The sequence below is a fragment of the Daldinia vernicosa genome, assembly GCF_022497035.1.
Source record: "Daldinia vernicosa strain CBS 139.73 unplaced genomic scaffold F5Y00scaffold_51, whole genome shotgun sequence".
Classification (NCBI taxonomy): Eukaryota; Fungi; Ascomycota; class Sordariomycetes; order Xylariales; family Hypoxylaceae; genus Daldinia; species Daldinia vernicosa.
Window position 1 is genome coordinate 93,542 of NW_025953967.1, and position 15,390 is coordinate 108,931.

General features: G+C 46.5%; 5 protein-coding genes across 5 annotated transcripts; 2 read left to right on the plus strand and 3 right to left on the minus strand.

Annotated features, from left to right (window-relative positions):
• Positions 1-566: 566 nt before the first annotated feature.
• F5Y00DRAFT_272632 (xylose isomerase-like protein) lies at positions 567-1,827 on the plus strand (the record flags this gene model as incomplete). The annotated part of the gene is made up of 3 exons (XM_048013018.1): positions 567-707; positions 738-1,333; positions 1,498-1,827. 3 exons carry the CDS (start codon positions 567-569, stop codon positions 1,766-1,768), a joined length of 1,008 nt encoding a protein of 335 aa, XP_047861760.1. The 3' UTR covers positions 1,769-1,827.
• A 1,414-nt stretch (positions 1,828-3,241) lies between these two features.
• Positions 3,242-4,560, minus strand: F5Y00DRAFT_160944 (PR-1-like protein). The gene is made up of 3 exons (XM_048004700.1): positions 3,812-4,560; positions 3,446-3,762; positions 3,242-3,392 (listed from the first exon to the last, which is right to left on the minus strand). The coding sequence occupies exons 1-3, from the start codon at positions 4,387-4,389 to the stop codon at positions 3,325-3,327; spliced, it is 963 nt and encodes a 320-aa protein (XP_047861761.1). The 5' UTR covers positions 4,390-4,560; the 3' UTR covers positions 3,242-3,324.
• A 6,476-nt stretch (positions 4,561-11,036) lies between these two features.
• Positions 11,037-12,116, minus strand: F5Y00DRAFT_245406 (NADH dehydrogenase, alpha subcomplex, subunit 8). The gene is made up of 3 exons (XM_048008960.1): positions 12,022-12,116; positions 11,531-11,891; positions 11,037-11,472 (listed from the first exon to the last, which is right to left on the minus strand). Exons 1-3 carry the CDS (start codon positions 12,039-12,041, stop codon positions 11,302-11,304), a joined length of 552 nt encoding a protein of 183 aa, XP_047861762.1. The 5' UTR covers positions 12,042-12,116; the 3' UTR covers positions 11,037-11,301.
• A 218-nt stretch (positions 12,117-12,334) lies between these two features.
• Positions 12,335-14,115, plus strand: F5Y00DRAFT_245407 (nucleoporin complex subunit 54-domain-containing protein). The gene is made up of 3 exons (XM_048008961.1): positions 12,335-13,014; positions 13,075-13,718; positions 13,777-14,115. The coding sequence occupies exons 1-3, from the start codon at positions 12,684-12,686 to the stop codon at positions 13,882-13,884; spliced, it is 1,083 nt and encodes a 360-aa protein (XP_047861763.1). The 5' UTR covers positions 12,335-12,683; the 3' UTR covers positions 13,885-14,115.
• Positions 14,116-14,431: 316 nt separating this feature from the next.
• On the minus strand, positions 14,432-14,715 carry F5Y00DRAFT_265169 (mitochondrial outer membrane translocase complex, subunit Tom5; the record flags this gene model as incomplete). Its single annotated transcript, XM_048011764.1, has 3 exons — positions 14,432-14,469; positions 14,539-14,640; positions 14,703-14,715. The coding sequence occupies 3 exons, from the start codon at positions 14,713-14,715 to the stop codon at positions 14,432-14,434; spliced, it is 153 nt and encodes a 50-aa protein (XP_047861764.1).
• Between the last annotated feature and the right edge of the window lie 675 nt (positions 14,716-15,390).

Below are 15,390 nucleotides of genomic sequence, written 5' to 3' on the forward strand. Positions count from 1 at the left end.
CTTGCACGAATTGGATCACAAAGAACCTTGTTTCTATACAATATAAGGTAATTGTTGATAAAGTACATGTAGGGAGGCTCCCGGGTTTTCATCCATGAGTATATCAGGATACAAAGGGTCGTTTCCAAGGAAATCTATATTTAGGTTCCGGGGTTTCTTTGGGTACGAATTCTCGGGACTGGGCCCCTTTCTAAGTTCTCGACTGTCTACCTACCTAGGTAGGTAGGTATCCTAGGTTAGGTTTCCAAAAGAATATCTACGTAGGTACATATTTAAACTAACTTTACTTACCCTGCGAGCGGTAAAGTACACATTATTCTTTCCTCGTCCATATCTCTAACAATGATAGAAGGTGGCGGCTCGTTGTCACGGCAGGATAGACACGTAAGTTTTCACTTCCATTAGCCAAGACATATTTCGAATGATGATACTTGTTAGATTCCCAGTAACTATCTTAAATCTACCTATCCCAGGAGAAGCCCCTGATAAAAGCAGCTATAGATACGATTCATAACACTTCCCATTAAGTATCTCCCAACAGTTCACCTGCTAGCTTATTTACAGCAATGGATCCCTCTCCAGCAGAGTATCTCTCCCCGGCAATCGTATCTACCTCTCTCGGAGCTCCCGATATGTATAGCATAAGAGAAAAACTCGAACAGGCTGCCGAAAACTATTTCGCGGGCGTCGAAATATCCTTCGATGAGGTGATAGTTGAAGCAAAGATGGATTCATAGGTTGATTACCCCTCCGAAAAAGATTTATTCGCTGCGGCAGAGCGCATTGCGAGCCTATGCCGATCCCTTGGCCTTGAAATCGTAGCCTTTGGGCCGTTTCAACGCTACGAAGGATTACGGGATCGAGTGCGGCACAATGCCATGATAGATATACTCCAAACCCAGTTTTCGATTGCGATGGCGCTTGGCGCCCGCATGATTATAATCACAGCTAACCATCTCCCACAACACGAGCTGTCGGAAGAATTTATTCTCGAAGACCTCAAACTGATTTCACAATGGGGAGTGGATATGGGTATCAGCATTGCGTACTCTTTTACGTGCTACAGTACCATTATCAACAGATGGTGGAAAGCGTGGGAAGTTGTCAAGTTGATCGACAGCCCCAACTTCGGTCTTTGTCTGGATACCTTCCAAATAGCTGGTGGTTTAGGTGACGATACGTCAGCCTTGTCTTACAACGGAACGGAAGAGAGCATTAGGCGCACGAATAGCCTCAATCGTATGATTGAAGTAGTACCGCCAAACAGGATATTCCATCTCCAAGTTTCCAGTGCCGTCCCCTTCGTCGATGCGTCAAGCCCGAGTCATCCTTGGTATGTGTTATTAGCGAGTTTCCCACACTTCTTTCTTGACCTATATCGCTAAATTAACGCCCCCAAGCCGAACCAAGGGGTATTACCTACCACCAGAACCCTGCTCTAAGCCCCCTCACTACTATTTTTCATGGAATAAATTGCTAACTACCCATATCCTAAAGGTACACGCCTCGTGAGACTCCCCTCATGAGCTGGTCACGACACGGCAAAGGTTTCCTGTTCGAGAATCCCTTAGGCGGTGATTATTCGATGGAGGACTTGGCAAAATATATCGTTCTTGGCTCGAGGTACAAAGGTTATATTTCGATGGAAGCATCCATCCCGGCTTACGAGAAGGGACTAGACGTACCAAATTATTATGCCTCTCGTGCAAGGGCGGCTTGGGCGAGGTTTCTGGGCATGCTCGAGTTAACTGAAAAGCCAAACACATAGTTGCCGTATCTTAACCATGTATGCGACGAGCATGTTTATAGCGATAACCTCTAACAACCGTGTATATACCACTGGTAAGAAGGATCCTCGAAAGGTCATAAGGGTCTCGCATCTCCTGTCAAATAATTCTATAGGATCCCGTGACCCTTACAATCAACTCCCTGTCGATGAAAAGTCCATGGGAAAGAGTAGGTAGTCATAGGGATGCGGACGAGTGAGGTTGCATGTTAGAATCATTCACCTTAATGTAAATAACTTAGCGAATTTATAGCGTTCTCGTCTCGTAACCGCTGGGCACCGAGCACAATGTCAAAAGCGGTAATTATGGTAAGACCATCTCTGCAACGTCAAAACATCCAGCCCGAATCGCACAAACCATACTTACATATTCTGATCTACAGCTTAATCTACCACTACCGTGCTATATACTACGTATTTCGGATATCTCAGCTAGCATCGCTTTTTTAATCGGCTATTAGGCGCTTGGCGACGAAATACGAAGGCGAGGCAGAAGCTTAACGCGACTTCGCTCGTATAGGATCGCCAATCAATATGCCAAGGGAAAACCCGTACTGCTAGCCCCCCGGGATATGATCATGGAACTAGGATTACGTGAGCTTATACTAGGATAGTAGATGCACGGTAGATCATTTTGTGGTATAACGTTAGGTACATGTGTGGGCGTTATTTACCTGCCTATAAATTGTGACATGAACTTGGCAATGACATTCTGCTCCCCAAGTCCAAAATCCCCCAGTTCTTTTTGGAGGCAGCGGTAAAATGATACTATTTCTTCCGATAATTTCGAGCTGGTATAAGTATCCACCCTACGTTGAACTCTATATATCCCGGCTGATCTGATCTTAAGTAATTGAGCAGACAGCAAAACGTTGGTTTATAAAATGTTCATATAGAATTAACTATCATGTCACCATTATCGAACGAAAATGCCGTGAGCAGTTCATAAGTCGTCGTTAGCATTGAATGAGTTCTACATACAACGAAGATACGGTCTGGATTTATTCCATAACCGGATCGGTCCGGCTGCAACATGTGAGTTTGTAAGCAACTGTTCCCAACCTTAAGAACCTAGGGCAAGGCGCTCGGTTTTGAGCTTCACCCTCTTGACTTGATGCGAAAAAGTGAAACATCATATAAGAAATGTGAGGTACAAGAAGTGAAGACGAGTTTGTTGTTAAATAGTTCAGACTTAATTGAATGCACTGTGGGGGTAACCCATCAACTCCACGGGGGCAATGCAAGGTCATATTCTGGGGAAATGACAAGTCTGATAAAAAAAAAGGGATAAAAGTGTAATGGCTCAGGGCCCAACAACGAATCGAAGAAATGCTAAAAAAAAATCCAGGACCATCCTTTCCCTGGTGCCCCATTCACGCCGTTTTTCCATGTCATCAACAATCATACTGCGAGTGCTGGGTTTGTAAAAATTGTGTATTGAATTGTACACTGAAGAATCGAAGGGGGTCTTATGTGGCATATGTATTGCCTGTGCCAGCAAGATACTGCCTAAAGCGCAAGACTAGCTTGGGATCAGCTTACGCAGTCACAGTAGCCTTGCCGAGAGGCTTAAGGACGTTGCTGCCGTAAGCACCACCAACGTTACCTATGTCATATATTAGCATGAAGTCATAACTCAGGCAATAGGGGTACCCATACCAGGAGGGCTGTAGTTGCACACGGTGAACCAGGCATCGAAGTCGTCGTACATGGTTCCCTTCTCGCAGTAGTGAGAAGAGCAGCCAACCTCAGTCGAATCTTTCCAGACAAGCTGGGACATATGACCCCAGCTCTCGAAGAAGGTCATGTCGGGGGAATCCTCGCCGTAGTACGAGGGAAGGAAGCTGTTGAACTCTCCATTGTACCACATATCGCTGATAGCCATCTTGACAGCGCCGGTGTCACCTAGCTTGTAAGCATCCACGCTCTGTGCCCAGTTGGCCAAGTTCTGACCGTAGCCCTTGTCACCTTGGTCCCTAAACGGACGTCAGTCATCGAAAATATATAGATTAATGATAAACATACATATCGTGCACCATTTTGCAGGAAAGGGAGGTCTGGTAAGCGTAACCAGCAAGCTTGTCGCTCCACGTAAGTTCCGGGGAAGAGTGGTTTGAGCGGTGGAAGTTGTGGTGCTGAACGGCCGCACCAGCGAAATCGGTAGCGGCAGGCGTGGCGGATGACTGGGCAGCAGCAGAAGACGATGCAGGAGCAGCAGAAGACGGTTGAGAAGCTGCAGAAGATGTTTCAGAAGCCGGCGCAGGATCCTGTACAACCGGTGACGGAGTAGATTCCGACGTGGGATAGGCCTGGGTTTCGGTAACAACCACAACGGACGGCGCGGGTGTCTCTGAGGTAGACGCTGGTGCCTCGGGAGTCTCGGTTACAACGGGGGTAGAAGAGCTGGCGGGAGAGTTTGTCTCTGCGGGACGTTGCTTCGGGCCGCCCCAGAAGAAGGTTGGCTTAGCTGTCTCAGTACCGGTAACGGTGACTGTCAAGTAGTCCACAACCCATTCGGTTTCCATCGCTCGCTTCTCCTTCTCTACAGGGCTGCTCATAGCCAGAGTTGCTGCGCCAGCGGCGACCAAAATCGAGGACCTCATTTTGCTCGATGTAAAGTCAGGTAAAAGACGAATATCTATAAGAGGTGAGCACTGTACAACGTCAAAAATACGTAGATATTAATATAAAGGTAAAATGAGTGTGGGTTATGATCAAAGTCTGATGGCTCGATCTACTGTAGTTTCAATGAATGATAGAATGTTATACAACAGAAGGGGGAAAAACTCAAGCGACGAGTAGTCGCAATAAGCCACGTAGGTGTGGTTTTGATCTCATATTTTGTTTGTTGTCATATTCTCCAAGATGTGGTCTAGATGTCCTTCATCTGGAAGAGTTTCCTTTATTTAAAGGGTACGCTTTGTATTGGAGAAGGGGGAGGAACTGTGTTCGCCTTCAAGAAGGAACAAAGCTCAACCACACCAGTAGAGGAACAACTAATCGCGACAAATAGAAGATCCTTGACGTTGGGAATATGGGGGCGTAGAGAGACAATGAACTTTTTGACCACGTACCTTTCAAAATTTGCTGGGTAGATAGTAGGTGCGGATGAAGGATGTACGCTTCAGTTCCAGCTGGTAGTGAAGATCGGACAATTTATAGTACTTGGAAGAGATCGCGAAAGTATTTCCAAACCAACGGCGGACCAGTTGCAATCAATCGGGTGGGTTAGACAAGAACACAACTTGTTGGACTGACGGCTCTTATGTTAGACGAGTACGTGAGCTTTTAGTGAGTGCTTCCGAGAGCGGATCGATCAACGGTGGTGATGGGGCGGCTGGCGTCCAAGTAAAGAATGACTGAAGTGAATGGAATTGGGTCGACTAGTCGATAGGCTGGTCTTTTGAGACAACAGTTAACTTGTCAGATCGTGTTGGCAGGTTGTCAGATCAAGACGAGAGCGAGAAGACTCGTGGTATTTTAAGGAATGAAAGTGCGCCAAGGCGGACAAGAAAGAGTGGAAGTAGTTGGTCGGAGTTGAGGTCTCACGAATGTGTATCGAACTCGGAATCAAGCCAAACACCGTGGTGGTAGAAAAGAAAAGGAAGGAGAAGGTAGTGAGTGCGGGAAAGGGGGAATGATGTATGCGCCAAAGGAACGGACAAGACTTGACCTGAGCCTGTCGAAGAAGAGAAATGGCAGGGAAAATGAAAGGGACCGATGTTTGCTAGGTACCTGGATTGCAAGGGTATCACGAAGGGTACGTACCGAAATAAACAGATGTAGGTACCTAATTCAAGGGTAAACTAAAAAGCTGAGTGGCTAGGCGGCTGCCGCACTAGACTAGGGTGAAGACTAGGGTGAATGCGAATTGTCGATCCTAGCGTCATTTCGACAGGCAATGACTCGTGCTACGAAAAGGGGGTGTTGCTATTAACACTGCTACACGATGTTGTTACCGGGTCCTATTGCTATTACACGTAGCATCACAGAAAGCGTCTACAGCGATTATCAAATAACATGATTAGATTGTAGTAAAGTGCATCTTATCTGAGATTAAAGTTTATTAAAATAATGACATGTACGAAACCGAGAACCTGGACCCTTCTACCTTAATATTTTTGATGTTTATGGTAAAGTTAAAGATATATTGTTTCTGTTTGGTCGAGCATAATGCATACGAATCTCTAACAGCGGTAATTATTACCTTACTAGGGTTTAGTTAGATTTACTGTTATACAATACTCCTGTACCTGATGCTTTCTAATATGTATTATGTATAATCATTTTCTTCGAGTTTCTCTTATATTCGTACACCGAATTGATACCTATTAGGTAAGTTCCTGAAAATCCGAAGATCTTCTGTATGTATTATGATACGTACATCTTATACACGTACATAAGCGCAACCCTAAACAACGCGAGTTGAGGTTTACCGGGCGGCAGTTTTCATAGTGACGTTGTGTAGTTGTGTAAACGCCGAAGTGGTCTAGAATTGTCGCTAGGAAACCGGATTGACCAAGTGTACAGTGGAAGCCATTTTTTTACTTTGTTTGAATATGAAAGCCTATCAGAATCTTGGGAGAGGGTGATGTACAAACGCTAACCAGTGCATCACATTTTGTGGTAATGTGGGGTTAGGTATTAAACTGCTATGGTAATTCACCAACACGTCATATACATTACTTATCACCCTTCCTTACAATTACCAAGTGTTTGAAGCTATCGTTATTTGCTTTTTCCCCTTCGAAATCTCCGTCTAATGAGTTTAGGTATTCGTAACTGTCAAGCCCGTTGGCATTAGAAATCATTATGTCTACCCTTTGCTAATTTAATATCATGGGATATTATGATCTGGACTGCTCTTTCGTACAACCTAAAATCAGACGAAGCCCCTAGTCTTTTTAGTCTGTTTCCAACCCCTGCAGGAAATCTGGTACCTTGCAGATTTTTACCCAGTCCCGCCTTCATAAGCAGGAGGGGCTAGTCAAGCGCGGGGCTAGTAAAGCATGCCCCAGAGCGGTAATCGGTAAAGCCATTGATTCGCCCACAACCGTTTTCCCTACGGATTTGCGAATGTCTTTAGGCTAACTGATCTTACACCCCTGATACCTCCTTAAACCAACTACGAATCCTGGGGTCAGCCCGATCTCATTTGCATATCCGTCCTTGTTTTGTTTATCATAGAGTCCCTATGGGAATGGAAACATCAGACGAACTCGCCTTGTCTACCCGGTTTTCCCTACTCTACCTATTCAGCTCTTCAGCTTGTACATATAGCTGCAAACAAGGTATGCACGTGATAAAAGCGCTCGATACCTAATTTGAACTCGAAAGTCTGTGCAGACCATGAATACGAAATGTTTGCTGTCTTCTGAATTCAACTATCTGCGAGTCTCGACCGCATGACACCACAACGGGGTCCCGCAATTCCTAGTCATCTCACATACATAGAGGCGTTCTAGTTTGATTCATCTTAGCAAATGCCGAGTCATGTTATTGGATCATATACAGTCCACAGGTTTACTTTTTTTCTTTTCTTCAGTAGGAATCGTCAGATCATTGCGTGGACGCACATAGGGGGGCCGCGCCGCTGATTAGTGGATACAAGGAAGCTCTTGTTAGAACGCTTCGACTACAGGCCAAGACCAAGTAAGGATGAAACGTTTGGGCCGCCGCCACGCCGATTAAAAAAGAAAGCAAGTTTATTCCTATACAACTCCCTAGCGTACACTAGTCAACTCCCCCGATCTTCAACGGGTCCCGTCCTGCGGAAGACCGGAAAATCACCCAACACCAATATCCATCAATGGGTACTGACTCCGCTGTTCCGTCAGCCGCAAGGACAAGCCGGCTTGCGCATAGCCTATTATGAGGGACAAACGATATGCGCCCCATTTTTATTCATCAATTCGAAGAGGCATTAATATTTAGAAAATGTGAAAAATGATATCGAAGTTTCGTATGGAATATACGGTTGCTAACTGAAATTCCGACAAGACCGTCGTTGTTGTGGATATACCTATCGACCAATATACCTAAGTAAAAGCCAGCCAATATCTCGTACGATGTTGAAAGGCATGCGGAAATTACGTCAAAGTTCCTGTCACCAATTCATAACGAGAGTTCATGCTTCCACGATGATCGTGGTTAGACTGTCGTAACACAAGGCACGTCCAAGCTTAAGACTGCCCTAGACAGCACTCTAGAGTCTAGACATGCCGTAAGGATTAGGATCACAATTGCTTACGAAATGAATCCAAATTACAACTTACCCATCACTTCGGAATTCATGATTCACTTTCAAGCCACGTCTATTCGAGGCACGCCAAATCGTGGTTTGCTCTCCTGCATTCTCTAGTTGCTTGCTTCAAGGAGCAAATTACACATTGGAGTTCAACAGAGGAGGAGATCACTGTCACATCAGCAAATTACTTTCAACTTGAATGGTTAACGCGAGTAAAGCGTCAACTATCATTGTGTTACGAGATTGTAAACTGTCATCGGATATGTACCTATCCGCATCAGAGGTTTACACATATATTACTGAAGTTCCAGTAACTGCCTCGGTCTTTCATATAAGTTATCGACTGTAAGGGAGAGAAAAGGGACACCGAGGCCTCTTCATCTATAGCAATCACGTGTCCACTTCCCGTTCGTCGAGAGTTCGAGAAGACGTTTCTTTCTAAGTGGAAGAGGTGACTGGCGATAAGCCAGCCTTCTGCAGCTAGCATGAAGTCTCATGTGTCTTACACAGGCAGTACGCCAATGCCACAGCGGCTGCCACCCCTAAATCCCGATTCTAAGACGGAGAGACACCAAGTTTCAACGTGGCACTGTCTCGGTGAGCACATACGCTACTACTAGTGTGTTCGTAAGCGGTTTTCTAGCATATGCTTAGCATAGTTAACAACCGTCAAGAGTTATGGTTGCTTTATCGGGGGCTTGCCTAGATCTAGTGATCAAGGTCCAAATAACAGATATCTGAGTTGATCGTTCAATAGAATCAACGCATCCTTAGACACTATCGTCGCGTGGATCTTAGGTAATCCTGAGAAGGACGTATATGTCTAAACGCGTAAGTGGCTGTCCTCCCCAACACCCCTGTTTTCATACAATGTCTTTCCGTCCTTTTTAGGCCCGGACCGAGACAAGACAACTAAAGTGCGAACGTTGATACATCCCACGACTCAATTCTTACAGGGCAAACGCGGGGATCCTAGATTTGTCTTGATATAGTACAACCTTGCTTCCCGCCTCTCTTCACGCTACCAACCGCCGGCCAGGCACATTTTCCACACAGCCGTCAGGCTCCGTGTCTTAGTTTTTCCCCAGTTGCCACAAATAGGAAACACCGAATATAGCACTGTTCCGTTGCGAATAAATTGTAGTTACCGGTGTGGGAGTCATGTCACATTTCTACCCAAGTTGTTTGCGGGGTTGCGGGACGAATCCTTCGACATGTGTGTGTGCCCTTGGTGGATCGTGGTTACGGTCAACTATTTCCAACTAGCTCAAGAACAACAGATGGATCAAGAAGAGCCCATTAGCCCTAGCGGGTTATACAGGATCGAGAGAAAAAAAAAATCCGTAGCCTTAGAGGGGTGAAACGAAACATAGCATAGGCTACTTATAGCAATCGGGCTTCTCGATTAAGCATCATACGCCACCTTAGCCACTTCTAGAAGCCCTCATCCTCCGTGGCAAACAGTTTCCGCGTATCCTTCCAGTAGAGGTCTCTGTCAGTAGAGGTCTCTGTCAGTAGAGGTCTCTGTCAGTAGAGGTCTCTGTTATAGCACTGCGACATACTCCCACGTCCTGCGGTAATGCGATATCCCCTGCTATGACGTAGGGTTTCCTCGCTGTATAACCTATCATAGTCATATACTAAGCCTATGGCTTCTGATAGACTTCCTATCCAACGTCGCGTTGCCCAACTCGACTGATATCCGTGTGTTGCTTACCCCGCGCAGATGTAGGCTACCTGTGTAAGTAGCCGGTCCTTGATGAAGAGGCGTCCTGAGTCCTTGATTGTTGGATGGCTACATATGTCCGGGGTTGCGCCGCGCCGCGCCCAGCCTATCTCAGCGTCGTGGGAGATCTGAGTGGCACTTCAGATTAACTCGTGCGAAGACGGGTATGCTAGGCAACGCTAGCAGCCAGTCGGCATACGTCCGATGCAGGCGAAAAGACGGGAAGACTTTCCCCACGGGTAGAAAGTGCAGGAGATGGGTGTCGTAGAACCTATGAGGCGCACATCCTCTCTGAATGAAGCCGGGTGGTTATTAGTCAAGGTTGTCAAGGCTGTCAAGTGGGATCATATACTCCGAATATGTTGGTATCCGGCATGCCTTTCTTGGACAGACGCACATAGACGCACATATATAGTAACAGGTCACATCACCTGCAACCCTATCACGATATGTTCCTGTAGGTATGTTGAGCCAGCCGACGCAGAGCACGGCAACGGACCATGTTTTCTTTATTGCCGTAGGCGTTTGATAACCCATAGAGCTATGTTCACGAATCTGCAAGCCGGCTTGCATATGTACCTAGACTGGTGTTCCCCCGCCTTTGTGTATGTGTCATCGATTTAGGGCAGACGAAGAGCTCCTGCGTCGGCTGGCTGCTGGCTCCCTCGGTAGCCAAGCGAACGGCTACGTAACTGCCGTGCGTGGGCGCTGGAGGCAATATGAGGGGATATTCGGGGCTTTTGCCTACGATCACACCCCGTGCCAACCAGAAGTAAGTGGTGTAGCTAAGGGATGATGAAGGTAGAGGGCCTTGAGCTTGCTGTAACCTCCTGTACGCCACCGTTGCTATTGCAAGGTAATATATTCGATAGGGCGTGTTATAAGTTGGAACTCTAGGAATATCCTCCCTTTAGAAAGTGCCTTAGAGCTGTGAGCTCTCATATAGTTTGAATATAACTACCTAACCCAAGCTGAGCTGCAGACCGTTCTGAGCCAGTCTAATTGTCTAGCCATGCTGATTTAATCACAGTCATTATTAGCATGGAACAAGATAGATTCGCGAGCATTGCCTATCATTTGACTAGTATATATGTATTTAATTGGAACGTAGTGAATTTAGGACTACAACGATCCCACGTCTTCCCTAGTTTATATGACCAATACCAGTTGGTCTCCGGCGATTTCTAATATATCGAGAAGAAACATGGCGACATATAGTTGTCACCACAATTAATTACCTGTTTATACGATAGAGATAGATATTTATGATGAGAGAGTTGACTGGCACAGGGAGTATCTATTAACGGTATGGATGCCTTGTCTAGTGTAAAGCGTCTAGGCGTGAGTATCCTGTCAGCTATTGAACAGACATCCCTTAATCTTTATAGGGTATGATATTTGTATTTTATAGCAAGCAAGCTGGCAAAATAGGCTACTCGCAAGAGGAGACCTCGGACAAGGTAAAACCTTAACCTGATTGTAATTCTTGTTTATTTACACGGCTCTCTTGTCATTTTGAACCCCTGCTTAAACTAGGGCACTTCATGATGTCGGCGCGTCGGCCTGGGCTTGTGCTGAAGGTGGGTCAATAGCTTTGCCGAACGGCGGTTGGCCGCGATCTCTTAAGATAGGGTAGTGGGCGTAGATCTGCTTTGTCCGGAGGTGGACCGGGGGCTTGTCCTTGGGAGAATCGGGGATAGTCTTCTCGAGTTTCTATTGTATGTTTCAGCAAAATGGCTCTTCAAGAAGCTACAAGAGGTAAGTGACATACCAGGTTATCAAATACACATTTGCTAAGCTTCCATTCGTCCTTCCGGCATTGCCACAGCTGGTGGTTGTTATTGTCGAGGCACTGCCAGTGCTTGCGGAACTCGTCCAGACAGTGCGTGTTGATGTCATCGATCACACTGGCGGCGCATCTGGTTACTCGTCGGCCCTCCTTTAAACACTCAAACTCGCCCTTGCCATGGTTCTCGTTCTTGCATTGCATGAAGTCATCGTTGTAAGGGCGGCACCGGGCGCCGATGAAGTACGAAGCCGAAAGCAGAGGCGCAGAAGTAGCTCCAACCTCCTTGACCGAGGGGATGGAGTCCGGGAGGGGAGTGGTATCGTAGAGAACCTGCTGGTTGAAGCTAAGAGTACCTAAGTTAGCGAACGGCGCTCTCTAAAAATGTAATGTAATTGGCTCATAAAGAAGGTCTATGAATATGTATGCCAATTGATGTTTTATTATTGAGTAGCAAAAGTGTTTGTAGGACATACACTGGCTTCCGGGCCGACATGGCTGCGATACGGACGGGGTTCTCGGCGGGATGTCGTGGTTTGAAGTGAGCTTTCGGAAATGGAGCAGTTTGACGACAGGCGACAGGCCAAGTGACGGAATCCGGTGGTTAGCAAATTGGAAATGCTGATTGGTTCCAGCCACATTGGGCTAGGATAGATCAGGTTGGTGGGTCAATGTGCAACTGCTAACCTAACCTAGAATTTATCACAACCAATTAGCTTTGTGAATAATTCGGGTAGCTACATGTACCTACCTCATTCCAGCTCCCAGCCACAATCACCTAAGGTTGAAGCTAATGTATCTGAAGCTAGGATTTATTTGTGGAATTTCTGGTGTATGCATTTGAACAAGACCGGTAAACACCAGGACCAGGACACCCAACAGCAACATCTAGGTAGTGTTTCTTTTTTCTCTCTTTCAATTCACGTCAAGATATCGACCTCCGTCTCGTGTGAAAAAAGGATATTTTTTATCTAAAGTACCGCCATGAGTTGAAGCCTAAATCATTCTTTTATTCCACCCACTTTAAACGCGACTCTTATATTCGCGAAACCTTCTGTCGCAAGAATACGGCTTCGAGCTCTCCTTCCCTAAGCAACGCCGCCGGTTACTTTAGTCTACAGGTTCCCCAGCTCTAGCCATGTCTCTCTTTGGCAGCAAGCCTTCAGGATTTGGGGCGTCCACAGCTCCCTTCGGACAATCCACAACCACTACTGGGTTTGGTCAGACCGCAAACCAGTCGCAGACTCAGAACCAGCCGCAGTCCAATACGCTTGGTGGAGGTCTACTCGGTGGGAGTACGCTCGGCCAACCATCGACCAATGCGTTTGGTGGGAGCATTCTTGGTCAGCCCCAGGCGCAGCAACAGCAACAGCCTCAACAGCAGCTTGGAGCTTCTGGCTTCATGAACGCAAGCCAGGCACCGGTGCAACGCTCCAGCCTAATTTGGGAGCCAGGCCGAGAATCACTGAGTAAGTCTACTATCGCTTAAGCGCGCATATTTAACATTGGGCTGACAATTTCGATCCTAGTCCACAAGCCTGTTACGGAGCAAATCGAAGGAATGCTCGAGAAGTGGCTTCCCGAAAGTCCAAATACAGTATTCAAGTACTACTTCTACAATAAGGTCGACCAGACGCGCATCCCTCTCTATCAACCCTCTCCCTTAGAAGATCCCCGAGAATGGGAGCAAGCTGTTCACGATAAACCCGGCCCCGGATACATGCCGGCCCTTGCTACCGGGTTTCAAGCTGTTAGCGAGCGTCTTAAGATGCAGAGACAGGTTCTAGGGCATTTCAGACAGGCGTTACATGCTATTAACTCTAGCTTGGACGCAATTCTCTCACAACACGACTTACAGACCAGCGTGCGGACAGCCAATGCCCGACGAAAGCACGCACTGCTACGACGGAGATGCCTAGCCTTAGCAACAAAGGTACAGGTCTTGCGCAACCGCGGATACTCCCTCGATAAGGAAGAGGATGAATTGAAGACGAAGTTGGAAACTCTCGACCGAGCTGTGACAGACCCAGCTCTAAGCGCGCGAACAGAGGAACTGTGGAGCCGTCTTATAATGCTGAGGGGATATGCGGATAGCCTACAGAACGAGATTAACAAGCGCGGCACAGAAGCTCAGGAGGGAATAGGGGAGGAAATTGAGGCCCAAGCCAAGGAGGTAAGTTTATTTCCCGGTCTTTATGATCATGAGCAGTGCTAACATTTGGCCGTCTTAGATATTGGAGAAGTTTGACAAGCAACTGCAGTCCTTGAAAACCGCGCTGGAGGGGGTTCAGAAGGATTATGAAGAGTGGTCCGAGAGCAATTCACTTCCTAAACAGTAGATAGCACGTAGGGGGTTGAAGTTCATTAATAGAAGTGGGCTCTCGGGTCTTGGGAAACTTGGATGGTATACAGATATTAGCTAGCTGTAGGGAGCCGCATAGAGCCCGGCGTTTGGGGACGTCTGCTTCTGATATTAGACGATAATATCCCGATATGTTCCTTCCGAATTTCTTCTATCCTCGGATATCGAATACCGTGGGTTTCCCAAGACAATGAATAATGCATTCGGGATTATGGAAATGATTTACGTATGATATGAGAGAAGATTCAAAACCCGTACGGGCTTTATATTATGTGGTGACGTAACAAGCTTTATACCTCTATGAGCATCGGACGCCCAAACGCACCGTAGTGCGATATGCATGATGCCTCAGCCTTGTGATGCTAAAATAACCCGAAACGGATAACATGCAAGCCGTCCTCACGAAAAGGTACCCCCGTATGTATAGTAGCATACACTTCATCCGGCCCTTATAGTTCATATCTCAAGAACCGGACCATTGTTACCGTGTCTCATAATTGTACAAAAGCCATGCGCCCGCAAAATTAAAATACGCTCGAGACGAGGTCAACGGCGAAAGGAGCTGGTAGAGTACATCGTCAGTATTATGTACCTAAATCATAACGGAGATTATGAATCGAAGGGAGCATACAGAAGTAGAGCACGACTGCGGCGCCGAAGAAGAGCTGGACCGTAGAGGTAGCTTCAGCCTCGTGCTGCTCGAGCTCCTCTTTTGAGAACTGGGGTGGTGCGACTATCGTATCTTTTGTTAGCGACGGGTTATATAGCACAGATTCTATTACGAGGTTCTCTTACATCCGCCAAACATTTTGAATTACTCTTCTTTCCGCGTGGTGGACCTAGAGACGTTGTTGTTTTTTGTTTTGGAGCAAAAAGTTTCGTCACCGGGAGATGGCGAATAGTATTGATTGATTCGTCGGTGTCACCAGTTTTTTTTTTTTTTTTTTAATTGGTGACGAATAGCAGCAGCAGCAGCTGAAAGCAGATTTCCCCACATCTACCTTATGTTATGTAAGGGAGGTAGTGTATAATACGGCACCCATTTTGAGCCGCTTAATAAAGATTATAACCCTTGTAAGTCGTGTAATGGCGCTAAAGCGATAAGCAGGAACAGCGAATGCGGATTACATAACGGCGTAGGTAGCACATGCATCGCACCATTCCAGACTCAAAGGGAAGAGCACTTGCAGGATGTGTACACCGCTAGGTGGGTACCCGCCACTGTAGAATGAGGTGTTGGGCACTGCACTGCGGTAAGGAACCTTAGCTGGACAGGTAGGTACGGATTGCCTAGGGTAGAAATCGAATAGAAAGGGTCCGGGGCAAAAACGTTATCGGCTTTGACACTTCCTCCGAAAAGACCCGCAACTTTTGTTATCTCGCATATTTCGAGCTAATTGCTAGACCGATGACGGCGATTCCTTCTAAGGCAAAGTACCTCTTAGTCCACCTCCTAGGTATAGGTACCTAAAGTGATACATAT